This window comes from Mus musculus, chromosome 1, assembly GCF_000001635.26.
Source record: "Mus musculus strain C57BL/6J chromosome 1, GRCm38.p6 C57BL/6J".
In the NCBI taxonomy this organism is placed as follows: Eukaryota; Metazoa; Chordata; class Mammalia; order Rodentia; family Muridae; genus Mus; species Mus musculus.
Window position 1 is genome coordinate 180,432,373 of NC_000067.6, and position 22,512 is coordinate 180,454,884.

The window sequence follows — 22,512 nt, forward strand, 5'->3', positions numbered from 1 at the left end:
CAAGAAGCTACCAGGAAGGTCACATGGATGTTTATTAAATAGAAAAGAGGAAAAAGAAGAATAAAAGATTGCCAAAACCATATTTCCAAGGGTTAAAAAAAATTGGAATGCCAAAGAAATGCCATGCTCTGTTATCTTTATAACACGGGGCACTATATGTATGTACACTGTATTATGTATGTATGTATGTACACTCCGTATGTACACGGAGATATGTACACGAGCTTTGTTGCGGGTGGCGTTCCTCACCACGTGTACAGTAGCATTGCTGGAAGGAAGGTCTTCAAAGCTGGCAGAAGGCTGGAGGAGAAGCGGGAGCCCTGCACTACCCCTGCGGGGCTCTGTGGACCCCAAAACAAGGGTGGGGACTCAAGCCTGGGGACACTGAGAAAATTAAGCAAAAGTCAAACCTGGGCCCCATGCTTCAGTTTAAGCCAGGAAAGTCTAGAATCTTTCCAAGGGCTGAGATAGTCCGAGCAGTCTCCAAGAACACTTGTAATCTTTAGAATGGGCTGGCAATGCCTCCGTACCCCCGGGCCCCCACCCGCCCGCCCTCCACCCCCCACCCGCCCTCCACCCCCCACCTGTGCTTGGACTTGGGCATATGGGGTCCCTGTGAGAAGGAGTGAGAAAAGTAAGCCCCCGATGTCGTCAGAGAACAAGAAAATGTACAGCAGTTAATTTAACAGACAAAAGCCAACGGCAACACCAAAACAGTAATCCACAACACAACGCGGCCTGCTCTTAATACAGTGATGCTGCCAGCATCTTCCAAAACAAAAGAGCTCCCGGGTGCAAGGGAGCCAGCCCGGGAAGAGCCCGCGACTACTCCACAGGAAATCGCGGGATTCTCACAAGCCCCAACGTCATTTGTCTCTGCTTAAAACTTGCCCCCTCCTCTACTCCTTGCTGGCTCCTGGGCTGGGGCAGGCAGTGTACTCGTTCAGAAATAAAAATCCTGCCAGAGTCGCAGAAAAGCGTCAGGAAGAGGTCTCTGCCCCTCCCCCACACCAGCAGACCAATCCGGAGCCGGGGGGCTGCAGTAGCTCTGGATAGGGGGATGCAGTGGGAATTCTGATCCCACAGACCCCAGGAGAGGGCAACCGGTGTGCACAGTGGACGGAGTTGAGGAGGGGTGACTGGCCAGGGTGAGGACAGCAGTTTTGTGGCTTTGAGTTGTCCCCACACTGGGGTGGGGGCTTCTCAGTGACATAGCTTACCAAGAGTCACCAATGCTCCATAGACTCACTGGGTCCCAGACTTAACTTTAGTGGAGTCATTTCTTTAGTCTCCCTTGGGGGGTTGTGGCATACCGAACTAGTGTTTGTTTTTGCCAGGAAGAGTCTGGGCTCTCCCAGTGGGGCTGTGCTTGACTGGGCTTGGACTCTCTAGACTCTTGGCTTTGGCAAGGTTGGGGGAAATGACGGACTGGCCTGATTTCTATACTGTAGATAGTTAAATGGAAGGGCATTGCTGTAACAAGACTGTAGTCACTCTGATGGGATGCACAGGACCACTCTGGTTGGGATTCATTGTGTCCTGGTGCATCGTGGGATTGAGGCTGGGTCATACTCTGAGTGGAAGTATACACTGCCTCTGTGAGCATTCAGCTCTCAGAAACTAACAGGAAGAAAGATGAAGAAGACTCTAAGTCCCTTGCTCACCACTTAGATGACCTCTTCACAATACCACTGTCCAAGATGACCTCCACATCCTCTACTACCTGGGCACAGAACTCTCTAGCAGGAGACAGAGCTCCTGGTAGGTGAAGAAAAGGTCTTCCCGAGCTTGCTGTCACTGGTGGAGGCTGGATACTGTAGGGATGTGACCTACAGGGCATCTTTGATCTGAGCTCAGGACCTGAGCACTTTAGCACTGAAAGAACGCTTGCTAACTGCAGAGCCTCCCTCACAGCACAGGGAGTGAACCTCATCCCAGGGCTGGCAGATGGTATCCTGGCTCCCTGCTTCCACTAGAGGGAAACCTTGCTCTGCAATCCGACGCGCTTCTGCCTGGGAGTAGGAGATGCAGTGGCCAGCTGGTTCTCTAAGTCCAAGCCCTCTCCAACCACAGAACAGACAGTCCCAGCTTTCTTCATGCAGGTCATTTACCATCACTAAGGCCTTGCATTTTTAATCTTAAGGTCAAAGGAACACTCATTCAATCTCTTTCTTGCTTCAGGACCCTTGGGCCTTTGGGGGGATTTTTCTGGTCTTGGGGTTTCAGCCCACTCTATGCTGGCCTTAGACCCGATGTGTGGATGGCTTTTCTTTTGCACATCTTAATCCTTTTCCGTCTAGGGGACGTGCTAACCATGTAGCTAATTGGCTTCCTATGTCTCCTATAGCTGAGTTCTCCCCGCTGCTCCTCAGCCCCCAGCATCCTACACCCCACGATTTGCAGCCTCGGTCCTGTGAGGGAGTGTAGGACCTAGATCCCATGAGCCAGGCAGCTCCGGGCACCGACTCTGTCTTGAGCTGCCATCTGCTTCCATCTTCCATTCGGGACCTGCAGAAGCCAGGGGGGCGGGTGAGCTCAAGGATTCAGGAGGGCCATGGAGAAATACTGCTCTCATCCTTCGGAGGACGTTCATCATCCCTCCCTGTGACTTCTGAGAGGTATGTGTCTCAGGGAGAAGCCTCTGGTCTCCTTGTGAAAGCTTAACAAAAACTCCCCACAGGTTGCTCACAGAACAGCAGATGAACTGAGCTGAGCGGCACCTGGGCCACGCCCCCTTTGGGGGCGGGTCGCTGGGGCTAGACACAGGTCAGGGCCACGGAGGCAGGGAGTAGACCGTGCCCTCATCACTTCCTTTGCTTCTCTCCAGGGCAGCCAGAGACTTGACCCAGGCAAGATTTGGCAGTCTGAGGGTGGGGGGTGGGTCATCTCATAGTGGCTTCCTGGCCGCAGTCTGGGGTCCTCAATGGTCCCTAAAATACACTACACAGTGTTGAATAGTTTTAACGTAACAAAACCTAGAATCACCAGGGAAGTCTTAAAGAGGAATTATTTTAGATTAGATTGGCCTGTGGAGGATTATCTTATTTGTTTAATGGAAGTGAGACGATCCACCCTGAATTTCGTGGGCTGGATCTTGGACTTTTTAAGAGTACATGAAACTGGTTGGGGGTGGGGGAGCATGGACAGCATGGATGCATTTGTTTCTCTGCTGTTGACTGTGGATGTAGTGACTTAGGCACTTCTAGTTCCTGCCATCATGACTCCTCCCTACGATGGACTGTACATAGGCTAGATTATAAACCAAACAAACCAACTTTCCTCTTTCCTGGTGCATGTTGCTTTTTGGTCAGGGTATTTTACCACAGCAACAGAAATGGAGCTACGACAGTAGGCTACCTGGTCCTCTCTCTTGCTCCAGGGTCCTGGTTTGGTAGAAGGAATGGCCACTCTGATAACAATGCCACATTAGATCCTGGCAGTGCCACAGTCTCTGTGGATTTTCTCTGTGTGCCTGTGATGTCTGCCCCTGGCACTCATAGCCAGGGCATGGTCTTCTGAGTTATTTCCCAAGGTTGGGACAGCAGCCCTGAGCTATGCCACCCAGGCAGCTTTGTCACTAAGGAGCCCTGGTGCCACTAAGCGCTTTCTGGGTCCAAAGCCCTGCTTTCTAGATAGCTGGTGTTCAGTAAATGAACTCTGGTCACCTAGAACCAATGGCCTGCTTGGACTGTGAGGAGTGAATTAGCCACTGTCTATCGGCTGAGAATGGTTATGCTAATCAGGCCTGGCCCAGGGGGCTGATGCTTGGAGCTAGTAGCACCCCTCAGACTCACTGTTCTGGGGGCTCCTAAAGTCTACCCACACCATCCACCTGGAATGAGGGGGTGCTAGGGAGGAAACAGCTTCCCAAGCTCACAAGCCCCTGTATTAAGCCATCCCACACTAGAACTCATGGTGACACTTGTCACTCAGGAAAGTCCCACTCGAGTCTGGTTCATGTCACTAAACAAGCAATACAAATTACCATCTCCTTCCAACTCCCCCGGTAGCCACCCCCAGCAGAAGCCAGGGAAATAGACTTCTCCCTCGCTGTGGGGGCCGCTCTTGCCAGGCCTGTCATCACTAGCTCTGTGGGATGAAGGGCTGTGGGCGGACATCGTGGGAGGGCACACTGACCCATCAGTCCCCTTTCTGGTACAGCTTTGCTACCAGAGGTAGCCTCCTTGGGAGCAGTGATCTGCTGTGGAGAGAACCAAGCCTGGCCCCGTACCCCAAGACAGGGGCTGAGAACAAACAGAGCAACAGAAAGAAACACAGGAAGAACTAGACCCCTTGGCAGGTGTTCCAAAGGTACAACTCGTTCCCACACAGCCTTGGAAGAAACTGATGGATAGACACAGGGTAGGGCAGGCGAGCCAGCCCAGAGTCAGGGCCAGAAATGAGTACATCATGGGACTCCATCTCTTCATGATGTCGGACTTCTAAAGATTGCAATTAAGAAGGCTGGTGGGGTGGGGTGGGGTGGGGTGGGGTGGGGTGGGGTCTTGGAACCCCAGAGAAACAGGAGCTGCTTTTCAAGAGCCTCCATCCACCAAGGCAGAAAGTGGACGGCTCCTTTCTTTAGCCCTGGCCACACTGTGACAGAGTTTCAGGCAGATGATGAGGGACCCACTGATGGCTCAAGGCCAGCATGACCGGGAACTGAGCCCTGGGTCTGTCCCACATGTTAGTTCTTCCTATGTTAGAATAAGATGGAGAGAGATGTAAGTAGCCACCCGGACGCCATCAGTTTGAGTCGGCCTTTCTCTTAATTTCATATCGGTACCTTCCCACTTCCTGATGTTTGCTCTGCCTAGTAAGGATCTGGCTCTGTACTGATCAGTCCCAGGTTTGCTGCTTAAAGGGGCACATGCCCCGCCAACAACTTCAGCCTCACGATGCGTCTTCTTGCAGCACACATGAACTTCAGGTCAAAGTCCCCAACCTGATGATGTCACTCTGCAGGTCTCACGGTTCAAATGCAGTCCAGTCTCCAACGTCCCCCAGGACTTGCTTGGGCAAGGCTATTTACATTTCATGAGTCCCAGTGCATCTGACTATTCACAGGATTCTCGAGTGATATCCACGTGTTTGGCAATGGGTGGGAAGCCCAGACTCCACTGGGATGTCAAGAAACAGTAACAAACGGATTCCATCATCTTCCTCAAAACAAACCATCTGGATTCAGAAACACATGCATGTCAGGGGGAAAAAAAGGAGAGGGGACGAGAGACCATAGTAAATATATCCAAGAGGGCTGCTGGTCTGCAGCCATTCATAGCTTGGTCTGGTCATTTTGCATATAAACATTCAGATACTAACAGTAGCATTCCAGAAGTAGAGTGGGTGCCACCTCCCCACTACCCCCAGTCAAATCACAAAGTCACACCCAACAACTCGAACACTGGGGTGTTATCAGACTCCTGGGGGAACCTAAGAATTTTTTACACACTAGGCTATCACCTGGCCTTTCCACACTGGCAACCCCACCCTGACACTGCCCCTGGGAGACCACCGAGCAAATACAGGGAACCATGTGGTCAAGCAGGGCGTGAGGACCCAGAGGAAGTGTTCCGTGAAGTCCTGACGCCTAGGAGAGTGACTGATCACCTGCATGTGACCTACAGCAGCCCAGCCTGACAGGTCTTGGTGCCTATTCAGTGTGTAGTTGGATAAGCATGCCCAGTATCCCTGGCACTGGCACTATCCTGCCTCTAGCCCAGTCTGATGTTCTGGGCCTGTTCCTCCTGTGCGCTCTGGAGCAGGGAGAGAAGTTAGCCTTGGAGCCTGCTAAGAAAAGCAGGTGTGCTTCCCAAAATAAATAGTATTTTGTAAGTACTCCCTTTCTACCCCAATCTGAGAAATGGCAGAAGAGAATATATGAAGGTCCTTGTGCCTAGAGCCACCTGGCGTGGCCCTCACAGGACCCTGGACTTCCCCCGCAGGTCCTGTAGGCTCACAGCTGTTGTGGGATACCCTGATCCTTGTACCCTGTAAGGAAGAAGGAGAGGAGAGGTGGTTAGGGAGACATTCCATTTAGGATTTGTCCAACACGGCCCCAGACCAGAATATACTCATGAGACCTTGCCTATTCTATGAGGACCTTATTGGTACAGGAAGCAGCAAAGATCTACTGTTCACAGGCAAGGCTATTGGCCGCCCAGGAGGGGAACAACTGTCTGCCATAGGTCCAGCCAGCAGGATAACTGGGACAGGATGAGACTGGAGCCCACAGAGTCTTCAGTGCATCGTTGCTAATCATGAGATATTTGCTTTTCAGGATCAGAGATGAGACCCAGGCCCTCACACAGATCCACTAGTGCTCTGGCTCCGGCTGTACCCCTATTCCTCCCGGGGAACGTTGGAGCACTGATGTCAGCATAGACAGTGCTAATCTGATTAGGTGAGATTACAGAGCTAAGATAATGGAGTATACTGATCTGGGACAATTCCATCCAGTGTCTTTGGTCTGAGGGGGAACACCAGGAGCCCCAGCTGAGTCTCTCTCTCTATGTAGTATGGATGCCTGTCAATCTTGGGTGCTGATAATCCAGTGCCCATTAGGGGCATAGGAGCAATACAAGAGAGTGATCAAAGATGGTGCAGATGTTAGGGAGCTGTTTGCTAAGTACTCTTTTCCACAGAAAAGCTAAAAGTGCCACCAACAACTAACCACTGAAGAAGGTGGGATATCTGTGCAGGAGAGAGGTTGTGTATCTACCAACAGACTCACCTTGGGAGACTGCAGCAGCAGAGATTCAAGGCAGCAGAAGGAAGAGGAGAGAGAAGACAGTCTGAACACATCTGAACACAAGGCAAAGCACTGGGCATGTAGAATGGGGAGGGGCTCTACCAAAGACACTGCAGAGGCAGGGCTTCAGCCAAGGGGTGGTTAGCCTTCTCAGTGAAGAGTCACATGGCCAGGATCCAACTCTGCCTGTTTCCCTGCCACTGTCTGATCAGTGCCCCCTTCAGCCACGCCCACACCCCTGCTCACCTCCTGTCTTTATCCATTTTTCTTTACTCCCTGATCCCAGCCTATGCTCTCAGGGTGCATTCTGAATGATTTAAGAGGGACAAGTAGAGCCAAGGCAGGTGTAAGTGACAAACTAAAGATCCTCCGGTGACCTTGGTCCCAGTCCAGCTTTATCTAGTCTTTATGATTAGTCCTTCCTATGGACTGGACCCACACGTACAAAGCCTGATGCTTTGGGAAAGAGCCAAGGAGAGAAAACATTTTGCAGACATCTAGGATCAATTGGTAATGACTGCCCAGAGCTTTATGCTGAGACAAATGCCACAAGTGATTAGCAATGTCTGCTATGGATGTCGTAATAGAAAGAGCAGTCAGAGAGCTGCCAGGCAAGTACTGACCAGTTGACCAAGACAAGCTGCTATGAGCATTGCTGTTCATTATTAATATGGATGGAGCTTCTAATGTCCAGCCAAGGCTCGGAATCTTCTCAGAAGTTTTTATTTGATACTGTATTTCTGGTAGCACCCAAAGGTGCCGTGTGAAACCCAGCCTGTATTTTTTGTTCAGCTATGCAGTAGGAGTAAGCCTCTACCCAGGTGTTCTTGGGACAAAGTCAGTTGCAGCTGTCCCCTTCTAAGGATCTATTCCAAGACACCTTCTCAAACATGGCTGCTCAGAGCAACCCCAGCCCATCCCGTGGAAGTGGTGCATTCATCTTTTGAGGGTGAGAACAATTTTTAGAAAAAGAGAAAAAGATAGTGGCTGTTGAGATTGGTGGGGGAATCTGGCAGAGGAGGCAGAGACTGATATCCTTCTGCAGTCTCCAAAAATCATGGTGAAAAATTTGGTGCTGAGACAGAACCCCTGGATATGTTCCATCTACTAAGAGCCTGGCCAACCCACAAGGGAGCTGAGAGGACAAGGAGGAATGCCTGGGCTGGAGACCCTGACATCTGCTCATCCTGTGACTCCTACACCAGACCAAAGCGTTCTGGACAAGTCCGAAGCCTGGGAGACAGGCAATGAAGGAGCACATCTTGGCGTTTATGTTATCTTACCTAGGTCTAACGGGAGCAGCTTTGGTCTAGACCCCTTGTTCCTGGGTATGAAGGGGGACAAATGACAGGTACAGAAGATTCCTGACTTAAGAGTGGTTCAACTCTTAACATCTCAAGTTTAAGATGTGTTCCTTGGGGTGCTGAGCTCATTTTTTGACATGATCGTCCTGCCTGCGATAGGTTCAATGGTTGGTAATCCACTGGAAGTCAAAGAGCCTCTAGATACCAGGAAGCTGCAGGAATCAGATGTGGCACCAACACACGTATTGAGACCCAGTCGGGCACATTCCTCACTGCCATGGCAGACCTGGAATATCCCCCTGAAGGCCCGGGTACAAAGTTCTTCTAATGGTGAGTCTTCAGCTTGCATAGGGCATTCCCTTTAAGGGGATATGGAGACTCTTGTATCTTCTCTTTCCTTCCCTTCCCAGGCACGAAGTGGGTGGCTTTTGTCCTGTCATGAAATGCTGTGTGGTCACAATTCAGAACAATGAGGCCAATCCAGCCTGGACTGAGCCCTCTAAAACTCAAGGTTAATGTGACTCATTTTTCTTGGAAAGTTGATTTCTCACAGGCATTTGTTATAGTAACAGAAAGCTGATTAGCCCTCTTACTAAAGTCCCAACACTGCTCACTCCAATGCCAGGCTGAGGAGCAGACAAGCCATAGTGTAAGGATGCTACAGCCTTCCCAGGCCTTCTAGCTGGGAATGGGATCTGGCGCCTGCAGACATCCCACATGTCCCTGAGGAAGTGACCCGGTGGCTCCTGGGAAGTCTCGGTGCTATCTTTGGGACTCACAGTGGCTGGCGGCACAAATGGTGGTACGTCTCTCCTAAAAGCAATGTTCTGACCCTCTCCAGCACCGCGAGTGAGCCCCAGTAGAGGGGTTATCAGATGCGGGTCACAGAGCTGTACAGTCCACCTTGATCTGACAGCTCTTCCCCAGCAGACAGGGGAAGAGCGTCACTTCTGCCTGGTGCTCCTCCTCCCGCTGGCTGCCATCTGAGGGCTTAGCTTTACCTATGGGACATCCTGACACTCCACTGACCCACTGACTTCCTTTCTAAATTCCCAGAAGACCTGCTGTCAGGTCTGGTGCCCTGGCCACCCACACTGAATTCCACCAGGCTCTGACACTTGAGTTTTTTCTGGTGAGGTAATTTGATGAGTCTCTCTGACCCTGGTCCTAGCACTGTGTATGCATAAAGCTCCTGCATTTTCCAAGGAACTCTTACTGGGGCTAAGTAAGTCCTAGATCATTCTAGACTATTCTTTATCATTCCATGGCCTCCAGATCTTGGCTTTTCCTCCTGCCTCCCCAGGTATGGCTTGCTTCTACACTGGCAATTTAACCTGTGAACCCAGTGAGGAGCAGCAGATGGGGACAGGGGACAAAGAACAAAGTGGCTGAGGAGACATGGCCTAGGTTACTGAGGTCTCCAGTCAGTGAGGTAGGAACAGGAATGGAGGTATGGGAAACGGCTGTTAAGACAGGTGACGTCTGATGTAAGATTCCACCAGGTTATTTTTAAAATGATCATTTGTCTCTGGTAAATTTGATTTTGCAACTTTAAATGCTTCCACCAAACACGTCTGTGCATAGACTGATTTTGCATTAACAATGGATGAATCACGAACACCTTCAGTGACAGTGAGAATGTGTAAGGCTTTGACGCCAAGCAGCCAAAGAGTGTAGTGTAACGCTGTTAAGACTCACACAGGTCTATGTGTAAGACATAGTTACACAGCTTCCTGTGGGTGAAGACAGTTCATGGCCCTGCTCTTCCTCTAGAAACTGTGATGGAGACACACAACCATGGGCCAGGAGGCTTACCCAGTTTCAGTGAGATGGCTGCTTCGTTGGCAAAAGCAGTGAGTGGTGTCTTAGCTGGAAAGGACCCCTCCCTTGGGGACCCGCCCTGCAGGACTGGCATGGTAGAGAAAATGCTCTGGAGCTGGTGGCCATGGCACTAGGGTGTGGCCTTAGGAGCTGTTTCAAGAATATGAGTGCCTTTAGGGCGAGAGGTCCTGCACCAAGTGTAGGCCTCCTGTTCTTCCCAGGTTCCTCTACAGTTCTGGCACCCTGGCCAGGCTCCAGCCCGCTGTGCCCTCAGAAAATACCAACAATTACTCACTGGCAAGGATGACCATGTCCATGCCCCAGAAGATGCTCATGATCCAGCCCACCATAACGATGGCCGTGAGCACCTGAATGAGGGCCGCAGCGATATTCAGCCAGAAGACGCAGCACACGTGCCTGTCCGGGAGGTCGGTGCGTGCCCCACACAGCACAGTGAATGCCGAGACGAATGTACCTGGGAGAGGCCAGAAGGGATAGCTTCAGAAGGAGGCTGTAAGACCCAGTCCTCCCCCGTTGCTTGGCCACCAGTGCTGGGAGAGGAGCCGGTAGGTCCTGCATCTCTTGGGCAGCACTCTTGCTCGGGTCCCAGCCACAGTGTGTCACCAAAGTGAGGATAGCACACAGAGATGTGACACAGAGCTACCAGGGTCTAGCATCATGCCTATGGCTTCTGGAGAACGAGAGTCATACGGTGACCCAGGAGCCAATCTCAGAGGGGGAATTCCAGAGATCTGGACAGTCAGGAAGCAATCCCAGCCTATGTAGTGGTTGCTAGGGGACAAGACTATTGGACCTATGGAGTTCAGGACTACAGCAAGGACAGTCTCAGCATCCCTGATGTTCCCACAACCACTCCAACCCCAGGGGAGGGGTGTAGTAGGAAGAGCCATCTGAGAGGTGATCCCTTCTTTTCCCTTTCCCCAGTCACCTTCCCTCCCCTCCCCTCCCCTCCTCTTCCCTTCCCTTCTCTTCTCTTCCCTTCCTTCCCACCAGTGTCTTCTGTATCAATAATATCTTTTGTATTGTATGGATGCATCACCTGTCAATTTAAAAACCTATGGCCTATAGGATAAGGGTAGACTAGAAGGTGGGACATTGGGGAGGCAGAAAGAGTTCTGGAGTAGAGCAAGGCACAGGAGATTCTCCAGGGAAGATGTGACAAGTACAGATGGACGGTGCTGGAGCCCAGGTAACCAGCCATGTGGCAGGATGTAGATTAGAGTAAATGGATTAATTTAAGCTATGGTCTAGTCAGAGGAGAGTCTAGCTATATGACCAAGGTATTTGAAAATATATTTTGAGTATGAGTCTTACTTCTGGGAGCATGAGGCTGGGACCAAGAATCAGGACATAACTTCTACAGTCTTACCCCTTTAAGTACCACAGCTTAATGGCCTCCACCACACAAACACATCCTTCCTCTGCTTTGGAGGTCAGGGCAGTCTGAATGGGGCTATTAGACTAGTATAGGGAAACCATTTCCTGTTGCCCCAGCTTCTAGAGGCTGCCTATGGTATTGGCTCACAGCCCCTTGCTCCGTGGCAAGAGCCAGAGGCATAGCATCCAATCCTTGACCTGCTGTTCTCCCATCCCTGAACCCTGGCCCTCGTGCCTGCCTAATGTGAGGACACACTTGGATAATCTCATCTCTCACGATCCCCTGCTTCATGGTGTCTCAGACTCCCTGTCATTGGGTAAATTCACACACTCACAGGTTTGGGGGCCGGTCCTGAGCCTTCCATCCTGGCTTACATAGAGACTCGGAAAGTAAGATTGTTGTCCAGGCTCACAACCACAACTGAGCCCACACTGGCCCCAGAGGCCAATGACCTTGTCGAAGGCAGACCAGGATCTAAATCGAGACTTTTGGGAAGTTGAGCCATAGACTGGTAACCATTCTCACGACCCCAATTCTCTCAGTTCCTGCCCTTGAAGGCACTGAGGTTGCCCATTCACTGAACTTGGTCTCCAGCCCCATTTCCCGGCTTGATGGCTCCGACTCTCAGGCTACAGGCCTTACTCTGGCCTGCCCTGGGAGTCCTGCTGCTGATTTCTTACCCCTGCCCTCCTCCTCATCTCACCTGCCACCCCAGTGAAGGCCCCACCCCATCACCTCTTTTCCTCTCAGACCACTAGCAAGGCTCACACAGCAGGTGGTTTGCAGTGATTAAAGGAACAACCCTGCCTCTTCAGAGTCTCTTCAGACCTTACACCAGCAGCAGCAGCACTTGTTACAGACACAGCGACCAGGTTCCCCAACAGCCTTGAACGCCTGAAGTGCCCAGAAATCTTGTCAAACAAGCTCCCCTGCTCCATCCCAAGGAATAAAGAAAGTCACTGGAGTGTGTCAACCAGGAAGCTGGCCTGGACCACACCAGCACAGCGCATGGCAGTACTATGGGAACTGCAGGACCAAACTCTTGTCCTCACAGAAAGGATAGTCTAGCAAGGGCACACTGTGGCTAAGGGCTCTCCTTTCTGGATGCATGAGGCAGGGGGATTACTCCCTTGCAAGTCCATGTTAGTTGCCTCAGGCACTAACTCAGCCCTGCCCTTGGTGCCTGCTGTGCTACAGAGAGACTCACAGTCCATCGGGAAGGTTAACAGCTTGGCAGAGTTGCAGAAGGAATGGGGAATGACCTGGGGCAGGAGACCCACTTTACCTGGTAAGGGAGAGGTGTGAGCTTAGACAGCACTGGAGCTGAGTGACACGGGTAAGCGGATGGGGTGAAGGTGAAGACTGGGGCATGGCTCTACCTAACCTGCAGAAATCAGAGCCCCAAGGAAGCTTTGAGCAAGAAAGAAATGTATGTCATGGGAAAGGAAAATTAAGAGAGTGAGTCGCTCTCGGCAGGGCTGTTGGGTTTGAGCAGCACTGGAAGAAGAGTGTGCCTTTCTGTGACCCTGCAACCCTTGAGAAGTGACAAGGACACAGGGGACTTTAGTACAGGGCACATGGCACCGTCCTTTGCTGCTGTTGAAGCATCGTGTGTATGGAAGAGGAGAGAGAGGAACACAGGCTGACAGCGTTATACAAGAGAGCCCTGCAGATGTAAAGAGATGGTGGGAGAGGAACCGGATGTGTGGGGGAGAAATATTAAGGCGAGAGTAACACAGATGCCATTACAGTGTGCTGAACACACGCTACCCTCTCTCTACCTACGCTGCCTTTTCTTTTTATTTAATTTATTTATTTATTAGAGGGAGAAGCACGTGCCTCTGCATGCGTATAGACATCAAAGGACAGTGTGCGAGAAATCCATTCTCTCCTACCAAGTAAAATCCAGAAATCCAACTCAGGCCGCCAGCCTTCGTGGCTGGCCTCTCCATAAGCACACAGTCTTGCAAGCATGTATCTGGACGGATGCAACTAACTCCCCAACACACACAAAATGGAGAAGACTTTTTTTTTTTTTTTTTAGATAGTCTCATGTAGCCAGGCCTACCCTGACTCCTCCCCATGTCTGCCTCACAAGTGCTGGAATTACAGGTGTGTGCTACCATGTTAGGCGGAAAGCCTTGTACGTCGTGATAATCATATAGCCGTGAATCACTCCACCTTCGTCCTTCATTGTCAGTCACTGTGGGTTCTTGTTGACCATCTACCTCTGTAACTGTGGCCTCCCTTCTTTCTTCCTGCCGAGGAAACCTCTAAAGTAGGGATTCATCCCCTACAGGGTATGCTCTATAGCCCAGGCCACCAAGCTCTGCCTCAATCTCTCACTGAAAGCGCAGGGATGACCCTGGGGAACTGCTTGCTTAAAAGCACGAGACAGAGGCTAGGATATGGCTGAGTATCGTGCATGAAGACCTGGGTTCCATCCTCGACACCAAAAATAAACAGGAAACAAACACTCCCCCAGGTGATGCGGATGCACCACTAAGCTTGAGAGTACTCGGGGTGCAGAGACACAACATCAGACAACTGTCCAACCAGACTGTGGAGATGGCTGAGAGGGTAAGAGCACCTCCTGCTCACAAGCGAGAGGACCCAAGCTGGAATCCCTAGATCCCTGGCAGACACAATTCCAGAGTTGTGGGGCTGGGGTGACAGGGATAAGGACAAGCAGATCCCAGGTGCTTCCTGGCCAGCCAGCCTAGAACACTGAGCCTCAGGTTTAGTGTGAAGAACATGCAGGGCGCCTGTCCTTTTCCCTTGGCCTCCATATGCACAAGCATGAGAGAGAGGTAGAGAGATCCAGAGGCTCAGAGACAGACAGACAGACAGACAGACAGACAGACACGCACACATAGAGAACTCAACCTTATCAATAACTCAAGTGCCCATGGTTCTGGCCTTTTTAATACGATGCAGGTTAATGCTGCTCCAGGGCCCAGGTCTTGGCCATGCTGCTTCCAGAGGTGACCACATCAACTGGCACAGCAAAATGATAACCCACTACCACCAAGCACTGAAGTTTGTGCTACATAGCACCTGGAGTGTAGGCCTGGGCATGTGTTCCACACATCCTACCGTGGCTGTGACAGAGATGGGTGGGTGGGAGCAACCTGAGGAAGGCCTTCCCACAGAGTCACAACAAATACATGCCATGCCACACAATCCCTCTGGCTACCGTTCCACCTGATGAGGTGTCTGTGGCCACCTCCCCCAAGGAACTCGGGATGCAGGTCTGAGGCAGGCAATGGGAAGAGGAATAACCCTCTACTCCCCTCTTGCAACCCATGGAAGTCCCCAAAGGACTCTCTGGACAGAGTTCCCAGAACTTGCCTTCCGTCCCCTCCCCCACTTCTGTCAGGATTGAGAAGAGGCAGAAGTGAGCCACGCAGTCACCCCTCTAGAAGAGGGGGTGGCAGTGCTTACAAGAATAGAACCTGGGAGCTAGAAAAGGGTTCGGCTTCTCGTGTGCATCTCGTGGGAGCTGGAGAAGGCGCTGGGTTTGGGTTGGGAGAGCACTTGCTGACTCTTGGAGCTTAGAGAAGGCAGGACCGTCCTCTGCCCTTCAGTGAAGCTGCTGTTCTGTCGCTGCAGTAAAACACACTCCTAGGTGCTAGGCTGTAAATCAGGCCTGACCCCAGATGTGCCCCACAACTGGTTCTGCAGTCGTTAAGTTGTATTGGTGGTAATGAATGACTAATGCAGTTCCATAGAAGACACAGCTAAATACTTCCATCACTTGGTTGGACATAGCCGCCCATGTTCTAGGCCTGACTCTGAAAATAAGCTCTGAGGGACAGAAAGAAGGTGGTAAGGGAGCCCTGACCCTACTGGATAGTTATTTGGAAGTTCAAGACACACACACACACACACACATACACACACACACACACACACACACACACACACACACGCATGCACAAATGCATGCACGAGAAATAAGCCCCACTGAGAACAATAGCCTGGTGCTCAGGGCAGAATGAGGTAAAGAGAGATTGTGTTAGCCAGTCATCAAGGGAAGCCCAAAGGAAAGAGAATTTACAGGGGACAGCATTTCTGAATAAAAACCCTAGGGACAAGGTTCAGGGTGGCCTTAGAAGCTAACAGCCTCTCCCTCTCTGGCCATAGCCTGTTAGCTTCTCAGGACAGTCACCCTGGAGCACTATCTGAGAAGAAAGCTGTGCTTGACAGGGCAGAGGCAGACCTGGAGGACCCAACTGGGATTGGCATGTGGGTTTATAGTGGAATGCCTGCTTAGCATGGTCAAGACCCTGGGTCCCAAGGCTAGCAGCAGCCTAGAGAACAGCTGTGTCTTCTATGGAGAACTGCACTGAGTCATTTCGTTCACCCAGAGAGCACTTCATAGAACCAGCCTGGGTCCACAGCTTCACATCCTGGCTAGCAAGGAACTTTCAAGACCATGTCATAGAAAGTCAGTGTGTGTATAGTGAGGTAAGCATGGGTAGGCCTTACATCATCATCTCGACAACGTCAAGGTTCTTCAGAACAAAATCACCAATACGTTTGATACCTACAACCTGGACCAGTGGTAGGAAGGGCCTATGGTTAGCTTTCAGTTTTGCAAAAAGAGCACTGATGTCCTCATAGAGATACCACACCCTCATGCGGGCATCAGCATCCCCTGACACCACTCATCTCAGTATGCCTACTGGAGCTCTCCTCCTACTGACCTTCCTTCCTGAGGACAAGGACTGTGGAGATGAGACCAGCCCCCACCTCACCCTTCTCAATGCCTCCACCTTGACTTAAGGGTGATTGTCCCGCTGGAGACCAAGTCAGCTGGAACTGGTCATTAATTTTAATGGCATCTGGCATTGCATCAGCTGCCCTGAGCTTAGCAAATCTCTACCGTCAACCTCCCTTCCTGCTCCATCTCTGGACCTGGAGGGACCGTGGGGAGCTGAGGAGCTGCCGAGCAGAGCCACACACCTGAGGTCTCCCTGAGGGTCTCTCTGGGATATTAGGCATGGGCAGAAGTTTAACCCCACAGAGTGTCTTAGTCCTTTAGCACTGAGTCTTGCTCCTCACAGATCCTGGGCTCCAGCACCACAGGACACGTGGGGAGAGGGCTCAGGGCATGGGCAGGAGGGGTAAAGCAGTGTGAAGTCCCCAAAGCACCCAGCTCTGCTCTCATCCCTATCCAGCATGTCTCTCACTGAGGACAGTCAGGTAGGTGAAAGAGTGGGGGATGCATCAGCAGTGACATTTGCCGAAAAGGAGGAGGCAGCTTCCATTGCCTAAGAATTTATAACCTGGCCAGATGACATTTCCACGGATGGAGAGGCAGTGAGATTAAAAGCAGAGAGGGGCCTTACCCAGGCTGGCAGCTGCCAGGAGCCTTTCTGTGACCAAGGACATGAAGGATGCTGATGAAGTCCAGTTCTCCCATGAGCACTAGAGATGCTGAAAATGGAGCCTAGGCCTGTCTTTTTCCTTAACAGCAGTCCTTGACAGCTGGGTTAGACTAAGATATGTGGGCTGGTGGCTGAGATTCATTCAATTGCCTGATAAGTAACATTATGAAATGCCTATTAAGTATTAATTTGCTTATCAACTCTAGAAGGAGCAGGGGCCCTGGGTCCCCACCACCCAAGAGGGAGCATTTGCAAGCCAGCGTTGTCAGACACTACGGGAGTTCAAGGTTAGATGTGGCTGATCTCTAGGCAAACTGGAAGGAACTGTCTTTGGGTGTCTGAAATAGTGGTCACACACTCCAAGATAAAAGAGCAGTGTGCCCTGAGGCCTTTCCTCTGGTCACAGCAGAGGCTTGGGGGGGGGGGGGACACAGCTGACACATGACAGATCATAACAGAACTCAACTCAACATCTCAGACTTCAACACCAGACCCGGAAGATGCAATCCCAGGTGTGAAGTTGCTTCCCAGTGATGAATGCTTGTGCCCTTGTCCCCAGGTTTGCGTTGTGACCTTGCTCTCCAATCTGATGGTATTATCAGCACTCAGGTCTTTAGGAGATGACTGGGTTTTGCTGAGGTGCTCATATTGCTGCCCATGATGGATGCAGGACCTCACAGGGGACAGAGAGCCCCACACAAGCCCCCAGGATCCTCTGGGCCTCCTGTCTATGAACAGAAACAGGAAGGGGTCCTCCTGAGCTCACAGGCACTGCAGCTTGTTGCTCTCTGACTTGCAGCCAGCAGAGATGTGAGAGACAACAGTTGGTGGTTTACCGCTGCCCAAACGAGAATTGCCTTTGCCTAAAAACCAGACTCAGCTCATGCCAGCCCCCATGTGGATTCAGCTAACATTTATATAGCATCTTCTGGGGACCAAGAAAAGGGCAAAACTATGGATGCTGTTTCAGAAGGCCAGCATCCTGGCTATCAAGAGCCTCACAGGGTATCGAGAGAGAGAGAGAGAGAGAGAGAGAGAGAGAGCCACAGAATGCAATGTTACAGAGTACTGAGTCAGGCACTGGAATGCCAGGGTCCAAACCCACAGATGGGCTGTGAGACCCCAAGTGTGACAGGAGGTTGACTGGGTGTCTCCCTCTGTCGCACACGATCTTTTTTTTGACGCAGGACCCCTCATTGAATCTAGAGTTTACCATTTCAGCCAGACGGTGAGCCAGTAGCCCCGAGCATCCACCCGTCTTTGCCCAGCACTGGGGTTGGAGAGGTGTGCGGCTGCACATGGCTTTTCTGTGAGTGTGAGGTTGAGGAAACAAAACCGATCCTCACGCTTGTGCAACAAGCATCCTATCCAGGTGCTATTTTCCCGGACCCTTTTTAAAAATTACTTTAACTGCTAAGTTCGTGGGGTCCGTTTCACGAAGACTGAAGCTTGGTTTCCTCCATATGTCGAAGTTTTATGCAGCTTGGAGAAGTCTGATCGTGGCTACACAGAGAGATGGGAAAGTCCTTTTAAGCGAGATTATAAAAATAGACCACATACTGTGCGAGGAGATTATTTTTAAATATTTATGCATGTGGACAGGGACAGGCATGTATTAAACAAAGCGGAAAACTGCCTTTACTGTGGAAGGACGGCTGAGGCTTCTTTTCTTTTTTTTTCCCCAAAACAAATACTCTTTTTAGAAAATTAAAAAAAAAAGTTGCAAGCACCTGTTGAGATTCAGCTTTACAAAGATGTCCCGCACTGGTATGCATCTTCCTGGCTACAGAGAAGGAGCTGTAACAGCCAAGCAAGTGAGAAGACAGGTGAAACACAGACACCTGACAGAAAATCACAGGGGTCCTGAAAAGGACTCCAAGCACCACTAAGAACCCAGAGCTTTGAAGAACACCCCCTAACCAGCAACATCCCCTGCCCAGGAACACCCCATGCCCTGGAGCATCCTCTGCCCAGGAGCATCCCCTGACCTGGAGCATCCCCTGACCTAGAGCATCCCCTGCCCTAGAGCATCCCCTGCCCTGGAGCATCCCCTGCCCTGGAGCATCCCCTGACCTGGAGCATCCCCTGTCCTGGAGCATCCCCTGACCTGGAGCATCCCCTGACCTGGAGCATCCCCTGCCCTGCAGCATCCCCTGCCCTGCAGCATCCCCTGCCCTGCAGCATCCCCTGCCCTGCAGCATCCAGGTCACCAGGCTTGTGCACCCAATGCAGGGATTCTAAGGATTCTATTCACTTAACAAAAGAGGAAGGTGACTCAGCTGAGCTGGCTGTTCAGCCTCCTGAGGACCAGGGAGAGAGAGAAAGGGCAGAAGCAGTGCAGAGTGCAGCCCAGGCTCAGGTGTTCTTCCTCTGACTGATGACTCCCTCAGGCTTGCCTCGCTCTTTCCAGGCACGGTGCCCTAGAGGGTAGCCCACGTATATCCCAGTGTCCAGGGCAGTTTCCTGCCAGGGCTCATAGGAAAGACTCATGAAATGGAATTGTTGCTCACAACACCAGAGTATCCCATACTATAGGGAAGGGTTCCCCCTCAGGGACCCTTATTTTGAACATAACCAACTGAAATGGGTTTAATTTTCCAGTGAATTACTGGGAAAGCCCAGAAAGACAGATGGGGTGGTGGTTATAAGTTTTACTGCTGACTTCAGCATTCACTGGCTGTGTGAGCATGGGCAAGCCCCTGTCTTCACTCCACCAAATCTTACAGGGCTGGTTTTCTCCCTGGAAAGATGTGGAGAAGAATAATACCCAGGCAGATAGAGCAAGGGACTAAGAGGGATTATACACTTAAAGTGCCTGTAGCAAGCTAAGTGCTTAGCAATGGGTTGTTTTCTTATTATTAACAGTCATTCAGGGTTGGTTCAATCCCTTGGTCCAATATCTCATTATAAACCTAGTGCTTTCCATCACTGTTCCACAATTCTGTGCTTTTCACAGGGCCAACATCCCTCATGGTGGCGAAGCAATTGCCAAAGTTCCAGTTTTCACATCCAAATACTACATGTCTAGAGAAGAGCGTGTCTGCTCTAGCATTCCAACCTGGACTCCTGAGAGCTACGCAGACCAGAGTCTGTGAGTCACAAAAATGCTAAATCAACCTTTAGCATGGAAGAATGTGACTATAATTTTAAGTAATGAAGCCTGTCCTCCAAGCTAGATGTGGCTCAGCTTTACCTACAATGCCTGTCTGCACAAAGCAAGCATAGGTAGGTCCCTGAGAAAAACCTAAGGCATCCTGGGTTATAGAGAGGGAGCTAAATGATGCTGTGTATCAGCGAAGCTCACACTCAAAGAGGAAGCCTATCAGAAAAGCTAGCACAGAAACTATTCATGTTTCATCTTCCTTAACTTTTTTTTCCCAAGTGAGGTATTAATATCTTAAAACATGGTGCCAGATTCATTGACACTTCTTATGGATAGTCAGTCTTGGCCAGTAAGGTTATTAGCTGTGAAGATGGGCAATTTTGTTGAAGCTGCCCTCTGACTGCCACCAACAGAAAGGGATGGAAGAGACAGGCTATTTTCCTGCCTCAGAAAGCTAGTACCTTTCGCAACCCTGATGCCATGCTGTGAAGATGCACACTAGCCCTCATGAGATTTGAGAGGTCTTGTGACAACCCAAGTCAGTACCACCCAGCACACGTGGAAGAGAGGACACTTCCTGATGAGTGTACTAACCCTGCCACCAAGTCATCCCGCACCATGCCCTCATGCTCAAATTTCTGACACCCAGAATTTTGAAAATGTTCACACCATGGAATTTAGGGCAGCAATAGATAGCTCCATTGGGTATCTCTAGGTAGATGCTAGCCGAAAAGAAGGAAGAAAGGAGGAAGTGTGTCAGGTCACGTGGCTGTCCAGCAGTTGTGTGGCATCTGACTGGAGTCCTAGAGGCCTTCAGGACTCTGCATTTGCACACAGATATATTGCTTCCCACTTTCCTAGAGCCCTGCTCAGAGGACAGACACACACCTACTTCCCACTGGCTTTGTCTCAGCCCAGTGTGGCTTCTTCAGGAGACCCTCAGTAGTCCCCTGGCTGGCAACTCCTGTTGCCTACCCAGAACTCTACCCTAAGTTTCTCCCTTGCATGTAGCTTATCTAACTGCCTACACAGTCTCTAAGAGCCAGCAAGCTGCCCTCCCTGAGAGGAGCGTGCAATATTTTGCTTACGCCACTGTGTTCTTAGCACCTAGCCTAGCACACAAAGCAATCTCGTGTCTGGAGTTGATGTCCGATTGTGATGGCATGTGTTATAAAGTGGGGACACAGAGAGAGGTTCCTTTTGGTTCCTGCCTTCAGAGGTCTGAGTCCACAATTGCTTGGTGTTATTGCTGTGGGCTCATGGGAAAGCAGAGCATCACAGTGGGGAGGCCTAGGGGAGTAGCCTAGGACTACTCATGGTATCCAGGAAGCTGGTGGGCAGAGACAAGGGTCTCTTCCAGAGAACACCCCCAGTGACCTACCACCTCCAATCCATACCCTCCACCACAGGTTTCTATCACTTTCTAGTAATGTCATGGTCATAGAACACTATCCTATATCCATGGGTAGCATGGCCATCACAATCTTGAAAAGAGAGTGGCTGTGATTACCCACAGAGACTAACAAAATTGCCCTTGGTACCACTCTTCACAGAAACAGGGCTGGCATCGGACCCTCACTGAGACTCCAGCCACTCCCTCCTGCACCTCCCCTAGCTGCACCGGGGCTTGGCAGGCACTAGAGTAAACAGAGGGCAGAAGTTACCTGAGGGAATGACTCCTTCCAAGCTGCTTTCAGGTGGTCGGTCGTCATCCAGCCCAATGGGACTTTCCAGTGTTATAACTTCTGAAGCCCCCCTGCACCCCACCTCTCCATGTTCTTGCAAGCAATGCCTCACCCACACTCTTGTGTGGAAGCCCGATAAGCCCACCATTTCAAAAACCGGACTTGGATGGAATTATTTCTTTGGCCATTCATCAGTGCACTGTCGAAGGTAAGTAGATATTTGTTCATATATCCATAGGAAAAGTCATACAAGAGCCACCACATAGTGAATCCACCGATTAAATCAAGTCTCCAAACCCAGCAAAGCTATCGGCAAGCAAGCCTGAGCCTTCCAGACCGTGTCAGACATGTTGAGCCACTACCAGCTAGTCCAGCATCCCACTCCCCTGCCTTATATCACTGAGCTGGTGTCTAATGCTGTCTTTTTTTCAACCTGTTGCCAAGATATTTGACAGAGGACAGTATGAGCTTAGGACCAGAATCTTCCCTCTCAAAGAACTGGCAAGCATGGCGTATGCTTCAGGGGCAGAACCTAAAGTAATGCAGTGTGATGGACCAGATGGAACACACTGGTGCAGGTGTGTGTCCATGGGTATAGGAAACCCAGGGTTGGGGCCAACGGGATGATTCAGCAGCTAAACTGTCTGTCATGCAAGAGAACCTGAGTTCCTGTTGAGGTTGGGTCTTTTGCTATGTATTGTAATGCTAAATATTGGCCCCGAGGCCTGGTTGCCCCCAAGGATGAGAGAATCTGCACAGATACCCAAGTTCCCCCTGACTGGTGAATAAAGATGCCTACAGCCTATATCTGGGATGAAGTGAGACAGGTGGGCTTGGGGTCTGAGGAGAACCATGAGGAGAGGGAGGAGGAGAGAAGGAAGCTGCCATGGGTTAGGTGAGTCTTAGAAGCATGGCTGGAGAACTGGCCACTTGGAATAAAGAGCAGCCCAGACGGAACACGGCAAATTATAATTCAGTGTTAATAATGGGAAAATAGATTCTAATAGCTTACAGAGTAGATCTCTGCTCAGCTCTAGTGCTGGTTAAGGATTACTA

At 50.8% G+C, this 22,512-nt stretch overlaps 1 protein-coding gene across 3 annotated transcripts in view; it reads right to left on the minus strand.

The window, feature by feature from the left end:
- Positions 1-22,512, minus strand: part of Stum (mechanosensory transduction mediator) — a 51,147-nt gene continuing 28,635 nt past the window's right edge. Inside the window, exons 2-4 of one of the 3 annotated variants that reach the window (NM_001081227.2) lie at positions 10,172-10,351; positions 6,734-6,742; positions 1-5,991 (exon numbers count right to left, since the gene is read on the minus strand). In NM_001081227.2, the coding sequence (NP_001074696.1) occupies positions 5,957-5,991; positions 6,734-6,742; positions 10,172-10,351 (224 nt within the window). In that variant the 3' untranslated portion in view covers positions 1-5,956. The remainder of the gene's footprint in view (positions 5,992-6,733; positions 6,743-10,171; positions 10,352-22,512) is intronic. The other 2 variants (XM_006496913.4, XM_006496914.4) reach the window with 2 other exon arrangements.